The following is a 23,906-nucleotide window of genomic DNA, read 5'->3' on the forward strand; positions in this document are numbered from 1 at the left end:
GCCACCGCGCCCGGCCTTTTTTTTTTTTTTTTTGAGACGGAGTCTAGTTCTGTCGCCCAGGCTGGAGTGCAGTGGCGCGATCTCGGCTCACTGCAAGCTCCACCTCCCGGGTTCACGCCATTCTCCTGGCTCAGCCTCCCGAGTAACTGGGACTACAGGCGCCCACCACCGCGCTCAGCTAATTTTTTGTATTTTTAGTAGAGACGGGGTTTCACTGTGATCTCTATCTCCTGACCTCGTGATCTGCCGGCCTCGGCCTCCCAAAGTGCGGGCGTGAGCCACAGCGCCCGGCCAGTGGACTTGTTTTACACCAAATCTCCTTCCTATTTTCCTTTGTTTGTGCCAATGTCACAGTGGAATCTTCCTCTGAAAGCCGGTGTACAGTAGAAGAGGAGAGGGTTAGGAGGGCAATAGGAGCTATTTAGTGGCTGGGCACAGTGTCTCACGCCTGTAATCCTAGGCAGGTGAATCACCTGAGGTCAGGAGTTCAAGACCAGCCTGGCCAACATGGTGAAACCCTGTCTCTACTAAAAATACAAAAATTAGCTGGGCGTGGTGGTGTGCGCCTGTAATCCCAGCTACTCGGGAGGCTGAGGCAGAAGAATCACTTGAACCCAGGAGGCAGAGGTTGCAGTGAGTCGAGATCACGCCACTGCACTCCAGCCTGGACAACAAGAGCAAAACTCTGTCTCAAAAAAAAAAGGAGCCATTTAGTACTTGTCTTATTATAAAACTAGTTACATGTTTATTCCAAGAAAACTTGGAAACCACAAAAAATTCATAATTTCACCTTTCAGAGGTATCCACGGTTAACATTTGGTGTGTATTTGTTTTTCTAGGGAAAGGCTGGAAGGGCTGCTCTGTAATCAGTGACTTCAGTCATCATTCCCTGTCCCCCTTTGGTAAATTATTCTCTTCTTCCCTCCTCAGGTGTTTCCTGAATGTCTGTTTTGCATACACATCCCGTCATGAGATCAGCAATGCTGTGAGAGAGATGGCGTGGGGGGTGGAGCAAGGCCTGTTGGATCCCAGGTATCCCGAGTTGTTTTGCATGGTAATTACTAAGGAAAACAAGCCTGGGTCAGCATGGCAGCTCATGCCTGTAATCCCAGCACATTAGGAGGCCTAGGTGGGCAGTCCATTTGAGGCAGGCCAGGAATTCAAGACCAGCCTGGCCAACATGGCAAAACTCCATCTCTTAAACAACAACAACAAAAAAACTAGGCCTGTACCAAACCATAAAACCCCTCTGTGCCATGTACTTGGCCAGAGGTCTAATTAGGGGAGCATGTGGAAAGATTTTTTTTGTTTTTGAGATGGAGTCTTGCTCGGTCGCCCAGGCTGGAGTGCAGTGGCTGGATCTCAGCTCACTGCAAGCTCCGCCTCCCAGGTTCACGCCATTCTCCTGCCTCAGCCTCCCGAGTAGCTGGGACTACATGCACCTGCCACCTCGCCCGGCTAGTTTTTTGTATTTTTTAGTAGAGATGGGGTTTCACCGTGTTAGCCAGGATGGTCTTGATCTCCTGACCTCGTGATCCACCCATCTCGGCCTCCCAAAGTGCTGGGATTACAGGCTTGAGCCACCGTGCCCGGCCATGTGGAAAGATTTAAGGGGATCTCCCAAATTTAGAGATTAGGATTGGCTTATTACAACCTGCTTCAGAACTAGAGTTCACCACACACCAAGAAACCCCAGAGAAAAAGCAAAGCAGATGACAAAGCCATGTTATTATTCCTTTACAAATTACACCCTCCTGGCCCTTTGGTAGTGTTTTTCCAAGAATGACTTTTCATGAATGCAGTTTGTTGGGGCTAGAGTTCTTTAGGTCTCTCATGTTCTAGTTTCACACAAGATTCAGGTGATTTTCTTTTCTTTTCTTTTCTTCTTTTTTTTTTTTTGGTGAGACAAAGTCTCATTTTGTCGCCCAGGCTGGAGTCCAGTGATGTGATCTTGTGTCACTGCAACCTTCACCTCCCAGGTTCAAGCAATTCTTCTGCCTCAGCTTCCCAAGTAGCTGGGGCTACAGGCGTGCGCCACCATGCACGGCTGATTTTTGTATTTTTAGTCGAGACAGTTTTCACCATATTGGTCAGGCTGGTCTCGAACTCCTGACCTCATGATCCGCCCACCCCCTCCCAAAGTGTTGAGCTTACAGGCGTGAGCCACCACGCCCGGCGAATTCAGGTATTTTTCAAAAAGAAAATTATTAATTGTTGTCAACATAGTGGAATCCTAATTATTAGAGCTGGAGGGACTTTTTAAGCCATTTAAATATTTGGTCCCTCTCACATTATTGTTCATATAACTTTCAATATTTGTAAACTAATAGCAATAATATAATAATAGTAACAAAAAGTAACCCAGGAGATATGTTGTGTTCTGTATTTCATTAAGTCATTAACCTTATGTGTGACAGATTCAAGGCTGTTACCCATGTTGTAGATGAGAAAACTGAGTTCAGCATTGAAGTGAATTGCCCAGTTTTACTATACTAGTAAGTGCCAGAGCTGGGACTCATATCTAAAGCTGTTTGATTTTAGGATTCTTATCCTTTACCTCTATTATGTGGGATCTTGGGAACCAGGACTTTTTCTGGTTCCCTTCCCAATTTGATTGACCTAGGAAACTAGATTAAAAATCAAAAAGTTTACTTGGTGAGAATAGAATTAGATAAAAAGGAAAGGAGACAGTTTTTGAGGCTATTTTATGAATGCCTCTCCTTCCTAACAGCTGGGTGACATTTCTCTGTTACATAGTTCATTCATTCAACAAATATTTTATTTTTATTTTTTATTTTTTTGTAGATGGAGTCTTGCTCTGTCTCCAGGCTGGAGTACAATGGCATGATCTTGGCTCACTGCAGCCTCGGCCTCCTGGGTTCCAGCAATTCTTCCACCTCAGCTTCCCAAGTAGCTGGGATTATAGGCGCACACCACCACGCCCAGCTAATTTTTTGTACTTTTTAGTAGAGATGGGGTTTCACCATTTTGGCCAGGCTGGTCTCAAACTCCCGACCTCAAGTGATCTGTCTGCCTCAGCCTCCCAAAGTGCTGGGATTCCAGGCATGAGCCATCACTCCTGGCCTATTTTTATTTTTATTTTGAGACAGGGACTCGCTCTATCACCCAGGTTGGAGTGCAGTGGTGTGATCTCAGCCCACTGTAGTCTGTGCCTCCCAGGCTCAAGCAACCCTCCCACTTCAACCTTCCAAGTAGCTGGGACTACAGGTGTGTGCCACCATGCTCAGCTAATTCTTTTTTGGAGACAGAGTCTCTTGCCCAGGCTGGAGTACAATGGTGCAATCTCGGCTCACTGCAACCTTCGCATCCTGGGCTCTAGCGATTCTCCTGCTTCAGCCTTCCGAGTAGCTGGGATTACAGTGGCATGTCACCATGTCCGGCTAATTTTTGTATTTTAGTAGGGACGGGGTTTCACTATGTTGACCAGGCTGGTCTCGAACTCCCGACCTCAGGTAATCCACCCACCTCAGCCTCCCAAAGTACTGGGATTACAGGCACGAACTACCACACCTGGCCAGTCGGCTAATTTTTTTTTTTTTTTTTTTTTTTGAGACAGAGTCTTGCTCTGTCGCCCAGGCTGGGGTGCAGATCTTGGCTCACTGCAAGCTCCACCTCCCAGGTTCACGCCATTCTCCTGCCTCAGCCTCCCGAGTAGCTGGGACTACAGGCGTCCACCACCACGCCTGGCTAATTTTTTGTATTTTTAGTAGAGATGGGGTTTTACGTGTTAGCCAGGATGGTCTCGATCTCCTGACCTCGTGATCTGCCTGCCTTGGCCTCCCAAAGTGCTGGGATGACAGGCGTGAGCCACCGCACCCGGACCCTACTCGGCTAATTTTTTAATTCAATATTTATTTTTTTTTTTTGAGACTCGCTTTGTTACCCAGGCTGGAGTGCAATGGGGTGATCTAAGCACACTGCAACACCCGCCTCCCAGATTCAAGTGATTCTTGTGCCTCAGCCTCCTGAATAGCTAGGATTACAGGCATGCGCCACCTCGCCAAGTTAATTTTTGTATGTTTAGTAGAGATGAAGTTTCACCATGTTGGCCAGGCTAGTCTTGAGCTCCTGACTGCAAGTGATCCACCTGCCTCAGCCTCCCAAAGAGATTACAGGCGTGAGCCACCGCGCCTGGCCTCTTAATTCAAATATTTTTTAAGTGTGCACTATAGGTAGGCACATTGCTGTACATAGGGGATAAAAATACATATTTCCTGCCTCATGGAGCTCTGGTAAAGGAAAAAAACATTAATGAAGATTATGCAAGTTAGCATAAAATTGTAACGGTGACAACTGGTATGAAGGCAGTGGTGCATGGTACAACAAGAATTTTTCTTTCTGAATTTTCTTTTTTTGTTTCGTTTTGTTTTGTTTTTGTTTTTTTGTTTTGAGACAATGCCTCTCTCTGTTGCCCAGACTAGAGTGCAGTGGCGTGATCTTGGCTCACTGTAACCTCCATCTCCCAGGTTCAAGTGATTCTCCTACTTCAGCCTCCCAAATAGCTGGGATTACAGGCAGCCACCCCCATGCCCAGCTAATTTTTGTATTTTTTAGTTGAGATGAGGTTTCACCATCTTGGCCAGGCTGGTCTCAAACTCCTGACCTCAAATGATCCACCGACCTAGGCTTCCCATAATGCTAGGATTACAGGCGTGAGCCATCTCGCCTGACCCTTTTTTTTTTTTTTTAGCTTTTTTACCCGACTTGCAAACTAAACAAGAATTTATAATAAGAAGAATGGACCCAGTAGGGAAGGCTCCCTGAGAAAATGATAAGTGATCTAAGGAGGAGGAATAAGCAATAACCAGGGTAAGAGGCAGGAGAGTGAGGAGTTCCTTGGTTGCTAAAAAGTTATTGGAACAATTTAAGTAGAGAATACCTGGAAGGCAGCTTGGATTATGGTGGTGGTGGTAGAGTGGTGCTGGTAGTGGTGCTGATGTAATAGACTATGCAAAGAGTTATGAAGTAGCAGCCGGGCGTGGTGGTAATCCCAGCACTTCGGGAGGCCAAGGTGGGTGGATCACCTGAGGTCAGGAGTTCAAGACCAACCTGGCCAACATGGTGAACCCCTGTCTCTACTAAAAATACAAAAAACAGTGTGGTGGCATGCACCTGTAATCTCAGCTACTCAGGAGGCTGAGGCAGGAGAATTGCTTGAACCCAGGAGGCGGAGGTTGCAGAGAGCCAAGATCGCACCATTGCATTCCAGCCTGGATGACAAAGTGAGACTCTGTCTCAAAAAAAAAAAAAAAAGTTATGAAGTAGCTAAAATCAATAGGATTTAATTGACTGACTCTGGGGAAAGAAGTGTTAAGGGTGTCTCCAGGGTTTTAGACTTATATTACAATGAATAGTGGTGCCCTTCACCGTGCTAGGTAACCCTGAAAGAAAATCCAGGAGTTTGGTTTTGGATATCCCGTACATGTTGAATAGAGATGTCAGTTCAACAGTTCAGAGAGGGGTTGGTATAGTCAGGTCAACAGTTCAGACAGGGTTTATCTCTGTCACCAGTATGGAAGCCATCTGTGTGTAAGGCAACCTGAGCAAAGAGGGGATGACAAAGCTAAGGAGAGTCTGTCTATCTGTCTATTTATCTATTTAGAGATGGTCTCACCCTGTCTCCTAGGCTGGAGTGCAGTGGGGCAATCAAAGCTCACTGCAGCCTGGAACTCCTGGTCTCAAAGGAGCCTCTCAAGTACCTACTACTACAGGCGTGCACCACCGTGCCCAGCTAACTTTTTATATTTAGTTTTTGTAAAAACAGGGTCTGATTTTGTTGCCCAGGATGGTCTTGAACTCCTGGCCTCAAGTGGTCTTCCTGCCCTGGCCTCCCAAAATGCTGAGATTACAGGCGTGAGCCACTCTGCCCTGCCTGCAAAGGAGTGAGTGAGAAGAAGAGAGAGCCTAGGATGGTGTTTTTGAGGAACTCTGCCCTTTACTGGCTGGGTAGAGGAGAATAAACTTTATAAGCAAAAAAATAAAACAAAACAAAACAAAATATACACACACAAAAGCAGGAAGAAAACCAGGGCAGCCAGCATTACATAAGCCAAGAAAAGAGGGAGTGTATTGGTGTAGGTTGGGAAGGGGTAGGGCACCCATGGAAACAATGGTGTCAAATGCTGTAGAGAGGTCAATTAAGATGTAGAGTGAAAATTAGCTGTTGGTAAAACAATTAAGAGACTGGTGGAGTTGACGGGTAGCAGGCAAGAGGATGAGACAGAAAAGGGGTATAGGAATAGAAGCATGTTTTTGATAATTTTAAAATTCTTAGTTTGGAGGTAGTTTCATAGTTCATTATATTTTTGTGCTTTATAATGAATATGTTTCAAATGTTCTTGTGTGTATGAAATAAATATTAAGGGACAAGTGTTGACTCTAGAGTGAAAGAAAGCCATTTGACAAGCAGATCTAATATGCATTATGCCTAGGACTCTGATCTTGACTCCTAGTCCAGCATGCTCTACCCTCATACCACATTGCAGTAACCACTGACCTTATCTCCTGCTTCTTGTCCAGCAAGTTTTTCCATATCCTTCTCTGTCCTGCATGGTTTAGTAACTTGCCTCTATGGGGTTAGTTATGCAGACAGGGTGTGGGCTGGGCAGTATCACCAGGGTCAGGAGGCCAATATCTCAACCCACCAACTCCTGAAACTTAGTGTGCTCAGACTGGGCTAATCAGGGCCTGAGGCAGTATACTTTATATTATTCAAATTTAGACAAACCTACATTTATAACAAAGTCAGTGCATTAATTACAATTAGGTTCTATGCTTCAAATAGCTGGAATTTTCCTGCTTTCTCACATCACCATCCAACTCCTCATTCTTATTTCTTCCAGGGTGTGTGTGTGTGTATATGTATATATTTTTGTGTTTTTGTTTCTTTGAGATGGAGTCTTGCTCTGTTGCCCAGGGTGAAATGCAGTGGCGTGCTCTCGGCTCACTGCAACCTCCACCTTATAGGTTCAAGTGATTCTCGTGCCTCAGCCTCCTGAGTAGCTAGGATTACAGGCGCACACCACCACACTTGGATTTTTTTTTTTTTTTTTTTTTTTTTTTTTTTGAGGCGGAGTTTCGCTCTGTCACTCAGGCTGGAGTGCAGTGGCGCGATCTTGGCTCACTGCAACCTCTGCCTCCTGGGTTCACGCCATTTTCCTGCCTCAGCCTCCTGAGTAGCTGGGAATACAGGGGTCCGCCACCATGCCCGGCTAATTTTTTTGTGTTTTTAGTAGAAATGGGGTTTCACCATGTTAGCCAGGATGGTCTCGATCTCCTGACCTCGCGATCTGTCCTCCTTGGCCTCCCAAAGTGCTGGGATCACACCCAGCTATTTTTTTAATATTTAGTAGAGATGGGGTTTCACCATGTTGACCAGGCTGATCTCAAACTCCTGACCTCAAGTGATCTGCCCACCTTGGCCTCCAAAAGTGCTGGGATTAGAGGTGTGAGCCATAGCACCTGGCCTGTTTTGTTTTGTTTTTGAGACAGGGTTTCACTCTGTTGCTGAGGCTGAAGTGCAGTGGTATGAACATGGCTCACTGCAGCCTAGACCTCCTGGGCTCAAGAGATCCCTTCACCTCAGCTTCCTATTTGGGACCACAGGTGCCTCCTACCACATCTGGCTAATTTTTTGACTTCTTTGTAGAGACAGGGTCTTGCCATGTTGTCCAGGCTGGTTTCAAACTCCTGGGCTCAAGTGATCCTCCTGCCTTGGCCTCCCAAAGTGCTGGGATTACAGGTTTGAACCACTGCACCTGACCCAGGTATATATGTATATTTTTAGCAGTTAAATTTTTTTTTTTTTTTTGAGAAGGAGTCTCACTCTATCTCCCAGGCTGGAGTGCAGTGGCGCAGTCTCAGCTCACTGCAAGCTCCGCCTCCCGGGTTCAAGCAATTCTCCCACCCCAGCCTCCTGAGTAGCTGGGACTACAGGCGCCCACCACCGCGCCCGGCTAATTTTTTTGTATTTTTAGTAGAGACGGGGTTTCACCGTGTTAGCCAGGATGGTCTCGATCTCCTGACCTCGTGATCTGCCCGCCTCAGCCTCCCAAAGTGCTAGGATTACAGGCGTGAGCCACCATGCCCGGCCAGCAGTTAAATTAATAGATTGTTTTGTAAGTCCGGAAATTATAGAAGAAGGAACTAGATTGAGACCAAAGGATAGTTAATAAATTCTATTCCACCATTACCTTGAATGGGCTACTTGACTCCCTGTAGGCCTCTGTCTTTCTTATAAAACAATAGTGTTAATAGTAATTGCTAACACTTACTGAGCATTTACTCTGTTCCAAGCATTAAGTATTCCACATACGTTATCCTTAGACCCTATAAGGTATATACTGTTTTTATGCCCATTTTAAAGTGAGAATACTGAGACATGGATAACTTGTGCAAGTTCACATAGTTGGCAAACCTTGGGGCCAAGATTTCAACCTAGCTTCAGAGCCTGTGTTCTCATTCACTGGTATATTGACTTCCTCATAGGAAAGTTGAAATGAACAATAAGGCAGTAAAAAAGAAAAAATTAGATGTGCATGGTGGCTTATGCCTATAATCCCAGGACTTTGGAAGGCTGAGGCAGGAAGATCGCTTGAGCCCTGGAGTTTAAGAGCAGCCCTGGCAGCACAGCAAGACCCTGTCTCTACAAAAATAAAACAGTTAGCTGGGTGTGCTGGCACACGCCTGTAGCTACTTGGGAGGCCGAGTGAGGAGGATTACTTGAGCCCAGCAGGTCGAGGTTGCAATGAGCTGTGGTTGCACCATTGCTCTCTAGCCTGAACAACAGAGTGAAACCCTGTCTCAAACACACACACACACACACACATTCACTTTTGACATAAGTATTTACAACACATGAAGTCACATAATGAATAGTTTACACTTTGACTCATGCTTTTTTCATTCAGTGTTATGAGTACTTTTCCATGACCCATGTTTTTAATAATTCTTCATATCATTATTTATAATGGCTGTAAAATATATCTTGCATTAATTTATTTAACCAGTCTTCTATTTGTTGGGCATATAGGCAGTTTCTAATATTTCATTATTATAAATAATGCCACAATTAAATATTTGACTGAACTTGTCTGCATTTTTTATTGTTTCCTCAGGATCTGAGTTTGAAAGTGCTCATTTCACCTTATTCTTGCCAAGATTTTTAAAATGTAAACTGTTTTGATCAGGTGCAGTGGCTCACACCTGTTATCCAGCACTTTGGGTGGCTGAGGCGGGTTGGATCGCTTGGCTCATGACTTCGAGACCAGCCTGGGCAAAATGGTGAACCCCCCGTCTCTAAAAGTACAAAAATTAGCTGGGTGTGGTGGTATGCACCTGTAGTCACAGCTACTTGGGAGGCTGAGATGGAAGTATGACTTGAGCCCAGGAAGCTGAGGTTGCAGTAAGCCAAGATCATATCATTGCACTCCAGCCTGGCTAACAGCCAGATCCTGTCTCAAAAAACAAAACAAACAAAAAAACCTATTCTCATAGATAAAAATGGATATTTTACCGTTATTTAATGTAAATCATTTCTGAAAAGTCTTCACATAGACAACTTTAACTCACCATTCCATTTAGTGATGGATTTTTGTTGGCCAAAGTCTACAGATGTTCCATTTTGATTTTGTCAGTTTCATCTTTCCATCCACCTTAGAGTTACCCCCTTTTTTTTTTTTTTTTTTTTGGAGTCAGAGTCTGCTGTATCACCCAGGCGGGAATGCACTGGCACAATCTCAGCTTTTTCCATGAGAATTCTGCCCACTGCCTAAAGTAGGTAGAAGAAACTCTTTGCAGATAAATTGTAAACTCAGAGATACTGAGTCTCTGAAGTCACACGCAAGTTGGTGGGACTGAAAATAATTTATTATTATTATTATTTGTATAGCACTTTATAGTTCCCAAAGTGTGCTCAAATCTATTATTTCATTTGATTTGACCCTCATGATAACCTATAAGGTGGATAGGACAAATGGGCCCTTTTTTTTTTTCCTTTTAATTACATTTATTTTAATGCTGAATTTACTCCCCTGCCATAAGTTTTGTTTCTTCAGTTTCTTCTGGGATATCTTTTCCTTCTGGGCAACCTCTTCTGGTTTAGGAACAATCTGTTCCTTTTCAGTAAGGATCATCTCAATGTGGCAAGGAGAGCTCATGTATGGGTTAATCCAACCATGAGCTCTGTAGGTCCAGCGGCGCATCTTAGGTGCTTTGTTCACTTGGATATGCTCAGTGACCAGAGAATCTACATCTAAACCCTTAAGTTCAGCATTACTCTCTGCATTTTTAAGCATGTGCAACAAAAATTCAGCACTCTTTTTGGGCCACCGACCTTGTGTGCAGCCCCACTGCTTGGCCTGGGCACACCTGCCAACTCCACCATTGTAACGTCGGACTGGTACGCACTGTTTTTGTAAAGTGACATCTTTCAGATACTTCGTGGCTTTTCGTATATGCATACCCTTGATGGCCTGCAGTTTCACAAGTGTTCTTAAAGTGAACACGAAGATTGGAACCTCTTGATTTGCATGATATCATGGGTTTCTCCGGGTTAAGTGAATAGCGAACCATTTTCACAGATTACCTCAGGCCGCTTAGGGAAAGAGCAAATGGGCCCATTTTAAAGATAAGAGAATGAGAAATTATATGGATTGTACAGGGTCTTACATAACTTGGAGAATTAAGACCATGCTGCCAAGACAAGACTATCAGATTACCAGAGAAATCTGAACCAGAGCCCTTCTTATTGTTCAATTATAAGTGAATACTGTTTCTTCTGTGATGATGATAAGGAAAATAAAGCTGTCTCTGTGGTTTGCCTTAAGAGGACTGAGAGACCGAGTAACTTGGTCGGGTGCAGTGGCTCACACCTGTAATCCCAGCACTTTGGGAGGCCGAGGCAGGCAGATCACTTGAGGTCAGGAGTTCAAGACCAGCCTGGCCAACATGGTGAAACCCTGTCTTTACTAAAAGTACAAAAATTAGCTGGGCATGGTGGTGGCTGCCTGTAGTCCCAGCCACTTGGGAGGCTGAGGCAAGAGAATCACTTGAACCCAAGAGGTGGAGGTTGCAGTGAGCCGAGATTGCGCCACTGCACTCCAGCCTGGGTGACAGAGCAAGACTCTATCTCCAAAAAAAAAAAAAAGATGAATAACTTGCCTAAAGACATACAACTAGTAAGCATAGAGTCTGGTTTTGAACACTCAGCCCAGATCTTTCTGCTTTCCTGACCATGCATCCAGAAGCATGTTCCCACCAAGAAATTCTGGACCCTTTCCAAGATGCAACTCTTAACTACCTGGACATTCTGAATTCTGCTTCTGGGTAGTTGGTAGGACAGGTAAACAGCATTCGTGGAGCCAATAGACACCAGCCATGCCCTCTTTCTGTGGACAGGATACTTTTACTTCAGATAAATGCTTTCAGTCACCAGTTTTCTTCAATTCTGTCTCCTTTCTGACCATCTGTGTGCTTGGGAAAGTAGCTCTTATCAAACACAGGAGAACTGATCATATTGCTGTTTATTTAAAATCCTGAGTAATGTGGAATTTTTGCAATGTTTCGGGGTCCATATGACTTAACTAAGGTTTTAAAAATAAATTAGCTGAGCATGGTGTTGCACACCTGTGGTCCCAGCTACCTAGGAAGCTGAGGTGGGAGGATTGCTTGAGCATGGAAGGTGGAGGTAGCAGTGAGCTGAGATCACACCACTGCACTCCAGTCTGGGCAACAGAGGGAGACCCTGTCTGGAAAAAAAAATGTTTTGTGTTTTTGTGTTTTGAGACAGAGCCTTGCTCTGTCACTCAGACTGGAGTTCAGTGGCATAATCTGGGCTTACTGCAACCTCCACCTCCCGGGTTCCAGTGATTCTCCTGCTTCAGCCTCCCAAGTAGCTGGGACTACAGGCATACGCCACCACACCTGGCTAATTTTTGTACTTTTGGTAGAGATGGGGTTTCACCTTGTTGTCCAGGCTGGTCTTGAACTCCTGATTACAGGTGATCTGCCTGCCTCAGCCTCCCAAAGTACCGGGATTACAGGCATGAGTCACCACGCCTGGCCAAAAAAGGTATTTACACAAATTCAAACAATAACAGAAGTGCATAAAGTAAAAAGAGAGTCTTTTCTTCCTTATCCAATCCACTGTTAATAGTATGATGTGTCTTTTTAGACTTTGTTCTTTGTTTATGTGTACTTATATGCATGTGTGAATGTTTGAATGTGTGTATATGTGTTTTTTTTGTTTGTTTGTTTTGTTTTTTTTTTTTTTTTCTTCTGAGACGGAGTCTCGCTCTGCCGCCCAGGCTGGAGTGCAGTGGCCGGATCTCAGCTCACTGCAAGCTCCGCCTCCCGGGTTCACGCCATTCTCCTGCCTCAGCCTCCCGAGTAGCTGGGACTACAGGCGCCCGCCACCTCGCCCGGCTAGTTTTCTGTATTTTTTAGTAGAGACGGGGTTTCACCGTGTCGGCCAGGATGGTCTCGATCTCCTGACCTCGTGATCCGCCCGTCTCGGCCTCCCAAAGTGCTGGGATTACAGGCTTGAGCCACCGCGCCCGGCCTGTGTGTTTTATACTATATATTTTCTGAAACTTGCCTTTTACATTTAACATTAGATTTTGGACATCTTTCTAAATCAGTGCATTTCGATTATCTTTATTTTTAGAATGCAGTTGCATAGTATTTCATCAAATACTGGGTCACAGGATATATGTATCTTAAAAAACAAGATGTTTTAAGCAAAAGACAACAGATATTCTTGTGGGTGCATCTGGTTTTGGGCCTGAGGCTAAATGACTTTCAGCAAATTATTCATCTTTGAGCCGCAGTTTCCTTATCTATAAAATGAGGATAGAAATACCTTATGTATCTGCTGAGCGTGGTGGCTCACGCCTGTAATCCCAGCACTTTTGGAGGCCGAGGCAGGCAGATCACTAGGTCAGGAGATTGAGACCATCCTGGCTAACACGGTGAAACCTTGTCTCTACTAAAAATACAAAAAAAAAAAAAAATTAGCTGGGTGTCTATAGTCCCAGCTACTCGGGAGGCTGAGGCAGGAGAATGGCGTGAACCCAGGAGGCGGTGCTTGCAGTGAGCCAAGATCGTGCGACTGCACTTCAGTCTGGGGAACACTGTGAGACTCTGTCTCAAAAAAAAAAAAAGAGGCCGGGCGCGGTGGCTCAAGCCTGTAATCCCAGCACTTTGGGAGGCCGAGACGGGCGGATCACGAGGTCAGGAGATCGAGACCATCCTGGCTAATATGGTGAAACCCCGTCTCTACTAAAAATACAAAAAACTAGCCGGGCGAGGTGGTGGGTGCCTGTAGTCCCAGTTACTCGGGAGGCTGAGGCAGGAGAATGGCGTAAACCCGGGAGGCAGAGCTTGCAGTGAGCTGAGATCCGGCCACTGCACTCCAGCCTGGGTGACAAAGCGAGACTCCGTCTCAAAAAAAAAAAAAAAAAAAAAAAAAAAAAAAAGAAATACCTTATGTATCAGAACAGGTGGAAAAAGGCAGAAAATTAAAAAAGAGAGAGAAAAGAAAGAATTTTACATTGTGTTTTCTTAAAAAAGAAATGAAATACCTTATGTAGTTGTGAAGATTTAAATTCATTCATTAATTTAGCAAACATTTGTTGAGGGCCTTCTGTGTATCACGTAGTATTGGCTAGTGTATTTGATGGTATTGTATAAACTGGGAAGCCTATGTATGGAAGTTCACCATGAGAATACTACAGAAAGAGAATACTACAGGATGTGTGCCTCTCTGTGTCTCCTCTTGCTCACCTTAGTGATATCTCTGAGTCTCTGCTTGATAAGTGCCTCTATACCAACCGCTCTCCTCACCCTGACATCTTGATACGGACTTCTGGAGAAGTGCGGCTGAGTGACTTCTTGCTATGGCAGGTTGGTCATTTCCAAGTACTATTATGTTTGTGTCATGGGGAAAACCAACTGTATCCACAGAATGGATTAGAGTGGTTCATCCCCACTCCCAGACAGGCTGGGGCCAGAGTACTTCAGGGGAAAGCTAAAATCTGGAGAAGCATCTCTAGGCTGTGTCTGATAATATTTGATGTCCATTCCTCATCTGTCGCTGGCTTTGCAAATCCAACTGTAGTGAAAACTTCATTGTGCCCCTGTTCAAGGAATGGGACTTCTGTCTTGCATCCCTGAGATTAAGCTCTTGCCTTGGTAACCTGCCAGGGACCCTAGCCCCTCTGGGTTAGAAGCTTGCCTTGCAGTTACTAGTCCCTCCTCTTCAGGATAAAGGGCCATACCTATGCAAACATGGTCCATGAGGGATATAAACAATATGCAAACACTCAAGTTTCCATCCCCTGTTAACTTGGTCCCTGGATAGCACATAACTAGGGGAAGTCCTTGTTCTAGGATAGGTTGGAGGGAGAGACTCTATTTGGAAACAGCTCACATGATAAAGCTCCAGAAATTTTAATGGACCACAATCTTAAAAACGAGCTAACGCGGGGCGTGGTGGCTCACGCCTGTAATCCCAGCACTTTGGGAGGCTGAGGCAGGCGGATCACTTGAGGTCAGGAGTTTGACACCAGTCCAGCCAACATGGTGAACACCCCTGTCTCTACTAAAAATACAAAAATTAGCCCAGCATGGTGGCAGGTGCCTGTAGTCCCAGCTACTTAGGTGGCTGAGGTGGGAGAATCACTTGAATCCAGGAGGCGGAGGTTGCAGTGAGGCGAGATCGTGCCACTGCACTCCAGCCTGGGCAACAGAGTGAGACTCCGTCTGAAAAAAAAAAGTACAATGTGCACCTATTGGTTCTGTGGCCCACTGTGCTGCTCAGATCACGTTTGGGAAGTTTACAGATGGGCTGAATTTTAAGAGACTACAGAGTCAGTTACTCAGTGTACAGATTAGTTACATTGAAAAACTTGAGGACTTACTGGAAGAGGCCAAACTGGAAAGCAAGGAATCTCATGTCTTATAAAAAATGAGGAAAGGATAGTGGTCTGGAAAAGGGAAGTAAGTGACAAATGTATTCCCTTGGAAAAAAATGTTGAGTTCCTTCTATATGCTGGAAATATAGCAGTGACCGAGTCAGAAATGATCCCTACTGTCTTGAAACTTATAGTTTGCTAGCAAAGACAAACTCTGAACAAGTCATTACAACTTTGGGAACTGGTAACAGGCAGCTCTAATCTAGCCTTGAAACATTTGAAAGAATGTCACTTTGAAGAAGAAACAAACCTTTTCCAGAAAAAATACCTGGGACCTTGGTAGAAGTTGTAGGGAAGGTGACATTGGTTTAGCATAAAAAGCCAAACAGGCTATCTGACAACTAACTCCTCATGATGTACTGAACTCCTCACCACTAGAGATATCAGGCAGTGGCTGTCAAGAGTGTTCCAAAAGGGATTCTTCATCAGTGATTATTGTTAAAGTACACCTGGCTCTTTGCTATACATATGTTATCTCATTTAATCTAAACAGTACCCAAAAATTAGGTATTTCTATTATCCAGTTTTACATTTGAGGAATCTCAGGCCCAGGTGAAATTACCCCTGCTCGAATAAATGGTAAATGGTTGGAGCCAAAATTCAAAGCCAGGCAGTCTAGCTCCAGAGCCTATGCTCTCAACCACTGTGCCCTGCTGCTGCTACTTAAAAATAACAGTGGCAGCTACCATTTGTTCCTTGCTGACCTTTATCAGACAGTATGTCTTCCAGATGCCCTCTAAGGGCCAAGAGCCAATAACATAATCCAGATGTTATTTCATAGTCCTAAAATTGGCTCTTAGAAAAATCCTGGTGGAAATGTTGATCTAGTCTCGTTTTAGTTCTGCTTTGCCACAGGCAGGTGATCTGGCTGCCTCAAATGACTCCTCCCCCTACTAGTGAGTGAATCAGGGCCAGCAGCAGCTGCAGCTATAGCTCAGGATGCCTGTACCATTCTCATCTCAGGGCTTCTGGGTCCTGCTTAGCCTGCTTTTTCCTCGGAGGACTGACCAGGGGTGCAGCCCAGCAACATGTTACTAAATCATACTCTCCTCCCTTCCTTTCCCAGACCTCTCACTCCTGCCTGGTGTTCCAACCTGTTCTGTGGCCAGAGTATACATTTTGGAACCTCTTCGAGGCCATCCTGCAGTTCCAGATGAACCATAGCGTGCTTCAGGTAAGAAAGAGTTCAGGGCTGGCCAGATGGGATGGGATGGAAGAAAAGATTAGTTCGCACTGATTGACAACCACCTTACTATATACCAGGCACTTCCTAATAAGATGATGATAATGATGATAGTAGCTACCACCTACTTAGTATCTACTACTTGTCAGGCACTGCGAACATTTTACATGCTGCGTCTCATTTAATGTTCCCAAGAACCCAATGAGAGAAGTCTTATTAGCCCTATCCCTTATGTAAGTAAGCAAATAGAAATGATTTAGTTAAGGACACATAATCAGTAAGAGGTTGGAATAGGATTTAAGCTACAGGTCTTTTATCTTTTAAAGACTCAGGAGGAAAAGGCTTCTCAGAGAAATTGGCCATTATTCCTTTAAAGTATTACCCTAATAAAAGATTGTAGCAGTAGGGATTAAGAACTAAATAGCAGGCCGGGCGCGGTGGCTCAAGCCTGTAATCCCAGCACTTTGGGAGGCCGAGACGGGCGGATCACAAGGTCAGGAGATCGAGACCATCCTGGCTAACATGGTGAAACCCCGTCTCTACTAAAAATACAAAAAAACTAGCCGGGCGAGGTGGCGGGCACCTGTAGTCCCAGCTACTCGGGAGGCTGAGGCAGGAGAATGGCGTAAACCCGGGAGGCGGAGCTTGCAGTGAGCTGAGATCCGGCCACTGCACTCCAGCCTGGGCGGCAGAGCGAGACTCCGTCTCAAAAAAAAAAAAAAGAACTAAATAGCATTGTCTTTCCATTGTGTAAAACTATGTTGTGTCAAGACTTGAAGTTTGACTTTCAGTTTTCATCACCAAATCTTGAAACAGGTTTTATTAGCAGGTAGAGTCACCTGTATATGCTTAGGTCTCTTTATAATAATGGTAGTGGTAGCTAACATATTGAGGATCTACAAGGGCACTTAGGTGTAAGTTTTCTTATTTAACCTAACAACCCAGCAAGTTTGGTGTCCTCATTTTTCATATATGGTACCAGAGGGACAGAGAGACTTAAGTAACTATCCCAAGGAATCTGAATTTTATTTTATCTTATTTATTTATTTTGAGATGGAGTTTTGCTCTTGTTGCCCAGGCTGGAGTATAGTGGCGTGATCTGGGCTCACTGCAACCTCCCCCTCCCAGGTTCAAACGATTCTTCTGTCTCAGCCTCCCAACTAGCTGGGATTACAGGCACGCGCTACCATGCCTGGCTAATTTTTGTATTTTCAGTAGAGACAGCGTTTCACCATGTTGGCCAGGCTGGTCTCAAACTCCTGACTTCAAGGTGATCCGCCCACCACGGCCTCCCAAAGTGCTCGGATTACAGGCGTGAGCCACCGCGTCCATCCTAAGGAACCTGAATTTTAAAATCAAAGCTGGTGCTGCTTCTTGAGTCTGAAGAGATAATGCCGGAAGGAAATAATGATGTGAGTCAGGGATTCTTAATCTCCTTAGGATTGGGGTCCCTTTGGAGAGTCTAATGAAAGCCACAGACCATCTCCTTAGAAAAATTGCAGATCACTCAAATGTGGAATTTTGTATAGAATTGTAAACTTATCATGGAAACACATAGAATACTTTTTCTTTTTTTTTTTTTTTTTTTTGAGATGGAGTTTCACTCTTGTGGCCAAGGCTAGAGTGCAGTGGTGCGATCTTGGCTCAACGCAACCTCCACCTCCCAGGTTCAAGTGATTCTCCTGCCTCAGCCTCCCGAGTAGCTGGGATTACAGGCATGTGCCACCACTCCCGTATTTTTAGTAGAGATGTATTTTTAGTAGAGATGGGGTTTCTCCATGTTAGTCAGGCTGGTCTCAAACTCCTTACCTCAGGTGCTCCGCCCACCTTGGCTTCCCAAAGTGATGGGATTACAGGCAGGAGCCGCCATGCCTGGCCACACATAGAATACTTTAAAGGGGTTCACATAACTGCTGAAATCTGCCCCTGAATCCCAAGTCCATAACTCCTGGTATAAGTCAATCAAATCACAAAGACTTGATCATGTATTTAATTACTTAGTCTCAGAATATGAGGAAATTGAAAGAAGTTTAGAATTAGTGAAAAGAAAAACAGCAAAAGCACAATTATCTACTGCCAGTGGGGAATGAATATCAGATATTTCCATATGACCAAAGATCCCTCTAAAAACTAAAACTTTCTCCTTTTTTGATGGAAAAATTTCTAAAATGTATCTTGTACATAATTCATTGACATCTATATACCAGGCACTTGCTAATAATGATGATGATTAGGATAATCACATTCTATTTTTTATTTTTTTTTACAAACAGGGTCTCACTCTGTTGCCCAGGCTGGAGTGCAGTTGTGCAACTTTTGCTTACTGCAGCCTCCTGAGTAGCTAGGACTGTGGGCACACACCATCATGCCTGGCTAATTTTTGTATTTTTTGTAGAGATAAGTTCTCACTATGTTGCCCAGGCTGGTCTTGAACACTTAAGCTCAAGTGATCCTCCTGCTTCGGCCTCCCCAAGTGCTAGGATTATAGACATGAGCCACCATGCCTGGCTGTCATATTCTGATTATTATGATAATAATAATTATCTTTAAATACTTCACTGTACAACAATATCCTTGAGGGGTAAGGCTGTTTGCTCTAAGTTAGATGGTCCCAGAATACCTGGGTTTGAGATTTCATGTATATTTTTCTGTGTCCTCCCTCTTTAATTTCCTACTGCTGTCAACAGTTAATTTTGACAGTATCTCTCCTCTTCCATAGTATTTACTGTTTTAAATCGGCTATAGACAAGGAAACCAGTTAGTCAAGCTTGTTGGAATTATGTATATAAAATGAGAGTGAATTGGCTCTGCATGAAGCCCAGAGGAGCTTGGTACATGAGTTTTTGTGTTTTTATCTCTACTTGGGCTGCTCAGATGTCTTTTATAGTAATTTCACATTTCTCAGATACTTTGCACATGGTTGTCAGAGGAGTTAACTCAAGTTTCATTTATTCCATAAGTATTTATTGAGTAGTATGAATCAGGCACTGTGTTAGGCACAGGAGAGTCAATAGTTAGCCAGACGGACAAGATCTCTACCTTTGTGGAACTTGTATTCTTGAGGAGACAGAAATAAACAAGTAAACAAATATATAAGTTCCGATTGTAATAAGGCAGTGAAGAATACAGAGAGATGTGCTAGAAAGTAATGAAGAGAATGCAAAGAGACTGAGGTTAAAGTTCGGGTCTTAGAAGAACAAAAAGGAGGTCAGTGTGCCAAGGGAGAAGGGCATGAAATGAGACTAGAGTCAGACCTTGGCTAATACAGAGCCTTGTAGGTCATGGTAACAAAGCTGAAGGACTTTAATCAGGGGATGACAGGATCTGAGTTGCATTTTGTAAAAATCATTCAGAATTTTCAAGGGGCTGGAGTTAAAGCCAAGAGACAGAACTCCTGCAGTAGTCCAGGTGAGAGAGGATGTGCCTCGAGGTAGGGTGGTGGCAGTAAGGACGGGGAGGAGTGAAGATGGGATAAAAACAAACGTTGAAATAGAAACAAGTGAAACTGGCCGGGCGTGGTGGCTCACGCCTGTAATCCCTGCACTTTGGGAGGCCGAGGTGGGAGGATCACGAGGTCAGGAGATCGAGACCATCCTGGCTAACACGGTGAAACCCCATCTCTACTAAGAAATACAAAAAATTAGCCGGGCGCAGTGGCGGGCGCCTGTAGTCCCAGCTACTCGGGAGGCTGAGGCAGGAGAATGGCGTGAACCCGGGAGGCGGAGCTTGCAGTGAGCCGAGATCCGGCCACTGCACTCCAGCCTGGGCGACAGAGCGAGACTCCGTCTCAAAAAAAAAAAAAAAAAAAAAAGAAACAAGTGAAACTAACTATATCAAGGTGATAACATAACTCCCCAGAGAAAGGAATTAATTCAGCTTACCTGAACACAGTTCTCTGCTATTCATCTTTAGTGGAATTTCTTCTCAGGATAATACAAACTGCAACACAAACTTAAACATTACTTAAGAGTTTTATTGTTAGTGGTAATGTTGATAATATAATTATGAAACTCTTGTTTCTTTCTTTATTTTAGAAACGGAGTTTCGCTCTTGTTGCCCAGGCTGGAATGCAATGGCGCGATCTCGGCTCACTGCAACCTCCGCCTCCCGGGTTCAAGCGATTCTCCTGCCTCAGCCTCCCGAGTGGCTGGCATTACAAGCATGCGCCACCACACCTGGCTAGTTTTATATTTTTAGTAGAGATGGGGTTTCTCCATGTTGGTCAGGCTGGTCTCAAACCCCCGACCTCAGGTGATCTGCCAGCCTCGACCTCCCAAAGTGCTGGGATTACAGGCGTGAACCACCGCACCCAGCCTGAAACTCTTGTTTCTTGTAGGCTAAAACAAATAAGTACAAATAATAATATTTTTAGGAACCAAGACACATAGGTTGTGGCCATAGCAATTGTTCTGCTGTTTCCTGGGATGGGGTGGGAGGTGTTTGAGGTCAACTATTAAGTGTTCCATTTTTACCTATGGATCATATTTGCAAACCTTTTTTTTTTTTTTTTTTTTTTTTTGAGACGGAATCTCGCTTTGTCGCTGGAGCACAGTGGCACAATCTTGGCTCACTGCAACCTCTGCCTCCTATGTAGCTGGGACTACAGGCACATGCTGCCACACTCAGACTTAGTAGAAACAGGGTTTCACCATGTTGGCCAGGCTGGTCTCAAAATCCTGACCTCAGGTGATCCACCTGCCTTGGCCTCCAAAAGTACTAGGATTACAGGCATGAGCCACTGCGCCTGTCCTATATTTGCAAACTTTTATTGAGCTCTTACCACATGTCAGGCATCCTTTCAGTAAATTCTATGAACTGCTTTAAGGCAGATACTATGATTATTGCCTCTGTTTTTAGAACAAGGAAACCAGTTATAATAGAGATATTGATTATCTTGAAGCCTTCTCCAGCAGGAGCCCTTGGAGGTCCTGGCTAGGCTTTCTCTACCCCAGAGGCTTCAAAGCTCTGTTTCTAGAGATTGTTATCACCTTGGCAGACATACTAAGGGGAGAATCCAGACTAATGGCATCCTCACCAGTTTGTTTTCAGACCAGAAAGGTCTTTCCAGGCTTTTCTCATGTCTCCCTTTTACAGACTCTGTAGTGTGACCAAACTGGACTCTTCCCAGTTACTTGTTCCATGCCCTCCAGTTTCCTACCTGTATGTCTGTGCTCTTGCCCTATCACCCAAATTCCCATTGTCAAAATCTGAGCTGCTCTGTCTCTAGGCCCTGCCCAATGTGTCCCTATTCTCTGCAGGAAGCCAGGGCAAGGGGCTAGGCTCTGGACCTGGAGTAGCTTAATAGGAGGAAGGCAGCTGGTGGATCCTAAGGGAAGCAGGGACTTGGCTACAAGTTGTTGGGAGCCAGACCTTGGTATCTGAATGGACCATGACAGTCTCCAGGTGGTCACCTAGCCAGTCTTTTTTTTTTCTTTCTTTTTTTTTTCTTTTTCTTTTTTGAAATGGGGCTGGAGTGCAGTGGCATGATCTCAGCTCACTGCAACCTCCACCTCCCAGGTTCAAGCAATTCTCCTGCCTCAGCCTCCCCAGTAGCTGGGATTACAGGCACATGCCACCACTCCCGGCTAATTTTTATATTTTTAGTAGAGACGGGGTTTTGCCATGTTGGCCAGTCTGGTCTCAAACTCCTGACCTCAGGTGATCTGCCCGCCTCAGCCTCCCAAAGTGCTGGGATTACAGGTGTGAGCCACCACGCCCGGCCACCTAACCAGTCTTAAAGGCTGGCAAAGGGAAATCTTGACTATGATGCAGTAGGACTTGTCAGCAAGGAGGCAGGGACAAATAGGGAATCAGGCCAGGGAGGGGGTGTGTGGAGTGCAGAGCAGCTGATCCTCAATCACAAGTTGCACGGATGGTAGGTCCTTGAGAGGTCATTGATGGAGATGAGTAAAAAGTGTTTGTTCACCTCATCTCCAAGGACGATATTAGAAAGGGAAAAGACACATGTTCCCACGAAGCTTCCTGTAGTACATTTGTCACAATTTAAACAGGCTGGACTGAACATTATAGTTCTTGTGCTCTTCAGGTTGTCACTGTCTTAGGATAAAAGCTTGAGTTATGTATGTATGTATGTATGTATATATGCATGTATGTGGAAATGGGGTCTCGCCATGTTGCCCAGCACTTGGGCTCAAGCGAGCCTCCTGCCTTGGCCTAAAAGCTTGAGTTAATGTCTCAGACGTTCATGACTTTGAATATTGGCACTGCCTACATAGCTATGTGACTGTACAGTTACTTAACCCCCTCAGTGCATCATTTTCCTCACCTGTAAAATGAGAGAAGTGGTGTTTACAGTAATACATACCTTGGAGGTTTGTGATAGGGATTCAGTAAGCTAACACATATCAAGTGCTGAGTGCAGTGCCTGGAACAGAGTTCATTTTTCAAGAATAGTGGCCAATATTGTTCCCCACATGTGTGTCTCTGGGCCTTTCCTCAGACTCCTATCTCTGAAAAAGCACCCTGCGCATCCTGTCCCCAGTACAACTCCCCAGGCAAGGAGACTCTGAGGGTGCTTCAGAATATCATGTTTCTGGTAGGAGGTGTCCTTCTCTGCCTGAGGGCAGCCCTCAGAAATGCATTCCTCATGCTGCTAACCTGGGCTAGCTGGTTGCAGCTTGGGGAAGGACTTTTCACTGGCTAATGTTTTGAAGCCAAGGACCTCCAGCCTCTCTCCAGGTGCCCGCAAAGTGGTGGAGGACTTTTAGATTTAAGTACTGGAGGAACTATTACGTCTTGTTCTCTGATTCTACCAAGGAGAGAATAAGAGCACAGAGGGATAATGCCCAGGTGGATTTAGATTCACAGGTTAGAATCATATTTCTCAAAGTGAGCTTCTTGGAGCCCTTGCACCAAGATTGGATAAAGTCTGTACAAAAAGTCTCTAAGGAAAGAATTAATGCCCTCACTTACCCCGATTGGTCATTATACAAAGAGAGTAGACAAATGGTCAGGGAGAGAAAAGTTGACCTCTAGGACTTCTGTTAGCTTGGATTTCCCAAGGGTAAGTACTTGAGAAGAACCGGAAACATCTCTGAGATTGAAAGGGTAGATCCAGACCATGTGGAAGCTGGATAGACAGGTATCCAGATACAGGTCACCAGCTTTTCCACCCCTAGAAAGTAAAGCTTATACACAGGCACAAGATAGACTTCACACTGTACTCTCAAGAAATTACCTTAGTGGAGAAGCCAAGGGAACTTCAGCCATCTCAGCCTTGCTGTCATTTTCTGTCAAATGACGAGGAGGCACCCTCCCAACTCTGCTATCTGAACAATGAACTGCTGATTCCTCTCAGACAGGAATTAGCTACAGCCCCCTGGGCTACAGCCCCCATTGCTGGCACACACTCTGACGCCATCTGGAAGAAGCTTGCGCCTCATGAAGTGGCTTTAGCTGGCTCTGTATTTCCTCCCTCTGTTGTTGAGTGCCCCCCATCCTTGCTTGCACCTCATGAAGTGGCTTTAGCTAGCTCCGTATTTCCTCCCTCTGTTGCTGAGTGCGCCCCATCCTTTCTGTTCTGCCAGAACTTAGACTACTTAACCCAGTGCACAAATGGTGGTGATAGAACAGCTAACAGTTAATAGCCAAGCAGTAGGCTGGAAATTCATTATCTCATTTTTCCTCAAACAACCCAGTGAGGTGGGTACTCTTATCCCAGTTTTACAGAATAAGAAATAGCCTTAGAGAGGTAAGGGAGGCCTTAGACA

At 44.8% G+C, this 23,906-nt stretch overlaps 1 protein-coding gene, 1 long non-coding RNA gene and 1 pseudogene across 5 annotated transcripts in view; 1 reads left to right on the forward strand and 2 right to left on the reverse strand.

Moving 5' to 3' along the window:
- The window catches only part of DHDDS (dehydrodolichyl diphosphate synthase subunit), a 45,014-nt gene that overhangs the window by 16,763 nt on the left and 4,345 nt on the right, over positions 1-23,906 (forward strand). For all 4 annotated transcript variants that reach the window (XM_050792240.1, XM_050792245.1, XM_050792232.1 and 1 more), the window contains exons 6-8: positions 931-1,032; positions 13,809-13,923; positions 16,060-16,167. In XM_050792240.1, coding sequence (XP_050648197.1) covers positions 931-1,032; positions 13,809-13,923; positions 16,060-16,167 — 325 coding nt within the window. The remainder of the gene's footprint in view (positions 1-930; positions 1,033-13,808; positions 13,924-16,059; positions 16,168-23,906) is intronic.
- On the reverse strand, positions 5,498-10,593 carry LOC126951250 (60S ribosomal protein L17-like; annotated as a pseudogene).
- Positions 19,119-20,115, reverse strand: LOC126956931 (uncharacterized). Its single transcript, XR_007726543.1, has 2 exons — positions 20,058-20,115; positions 19,119-19,233 (listed from the first exon to the last, which is right to left on the reverse strand). It is a non-coding gene; the product is annotated as an uncharacterized LOC126956931 (long non-coding RNA).

Source organism: Macaca thibetana, chromosome 1 (genome assembly GCF_024542745.1).
Source record: "Macaca thibetana thibetana isolate TM-01 chromosome 1, ASM2454274v1, whole genome shotgun sequence".
NCBI classification, from domain to species: Eukaryota; Metazoa; Chordata; class Mammalia; order Primates; family Cercopithecidae; genus Macaca; species Macaca thibetana.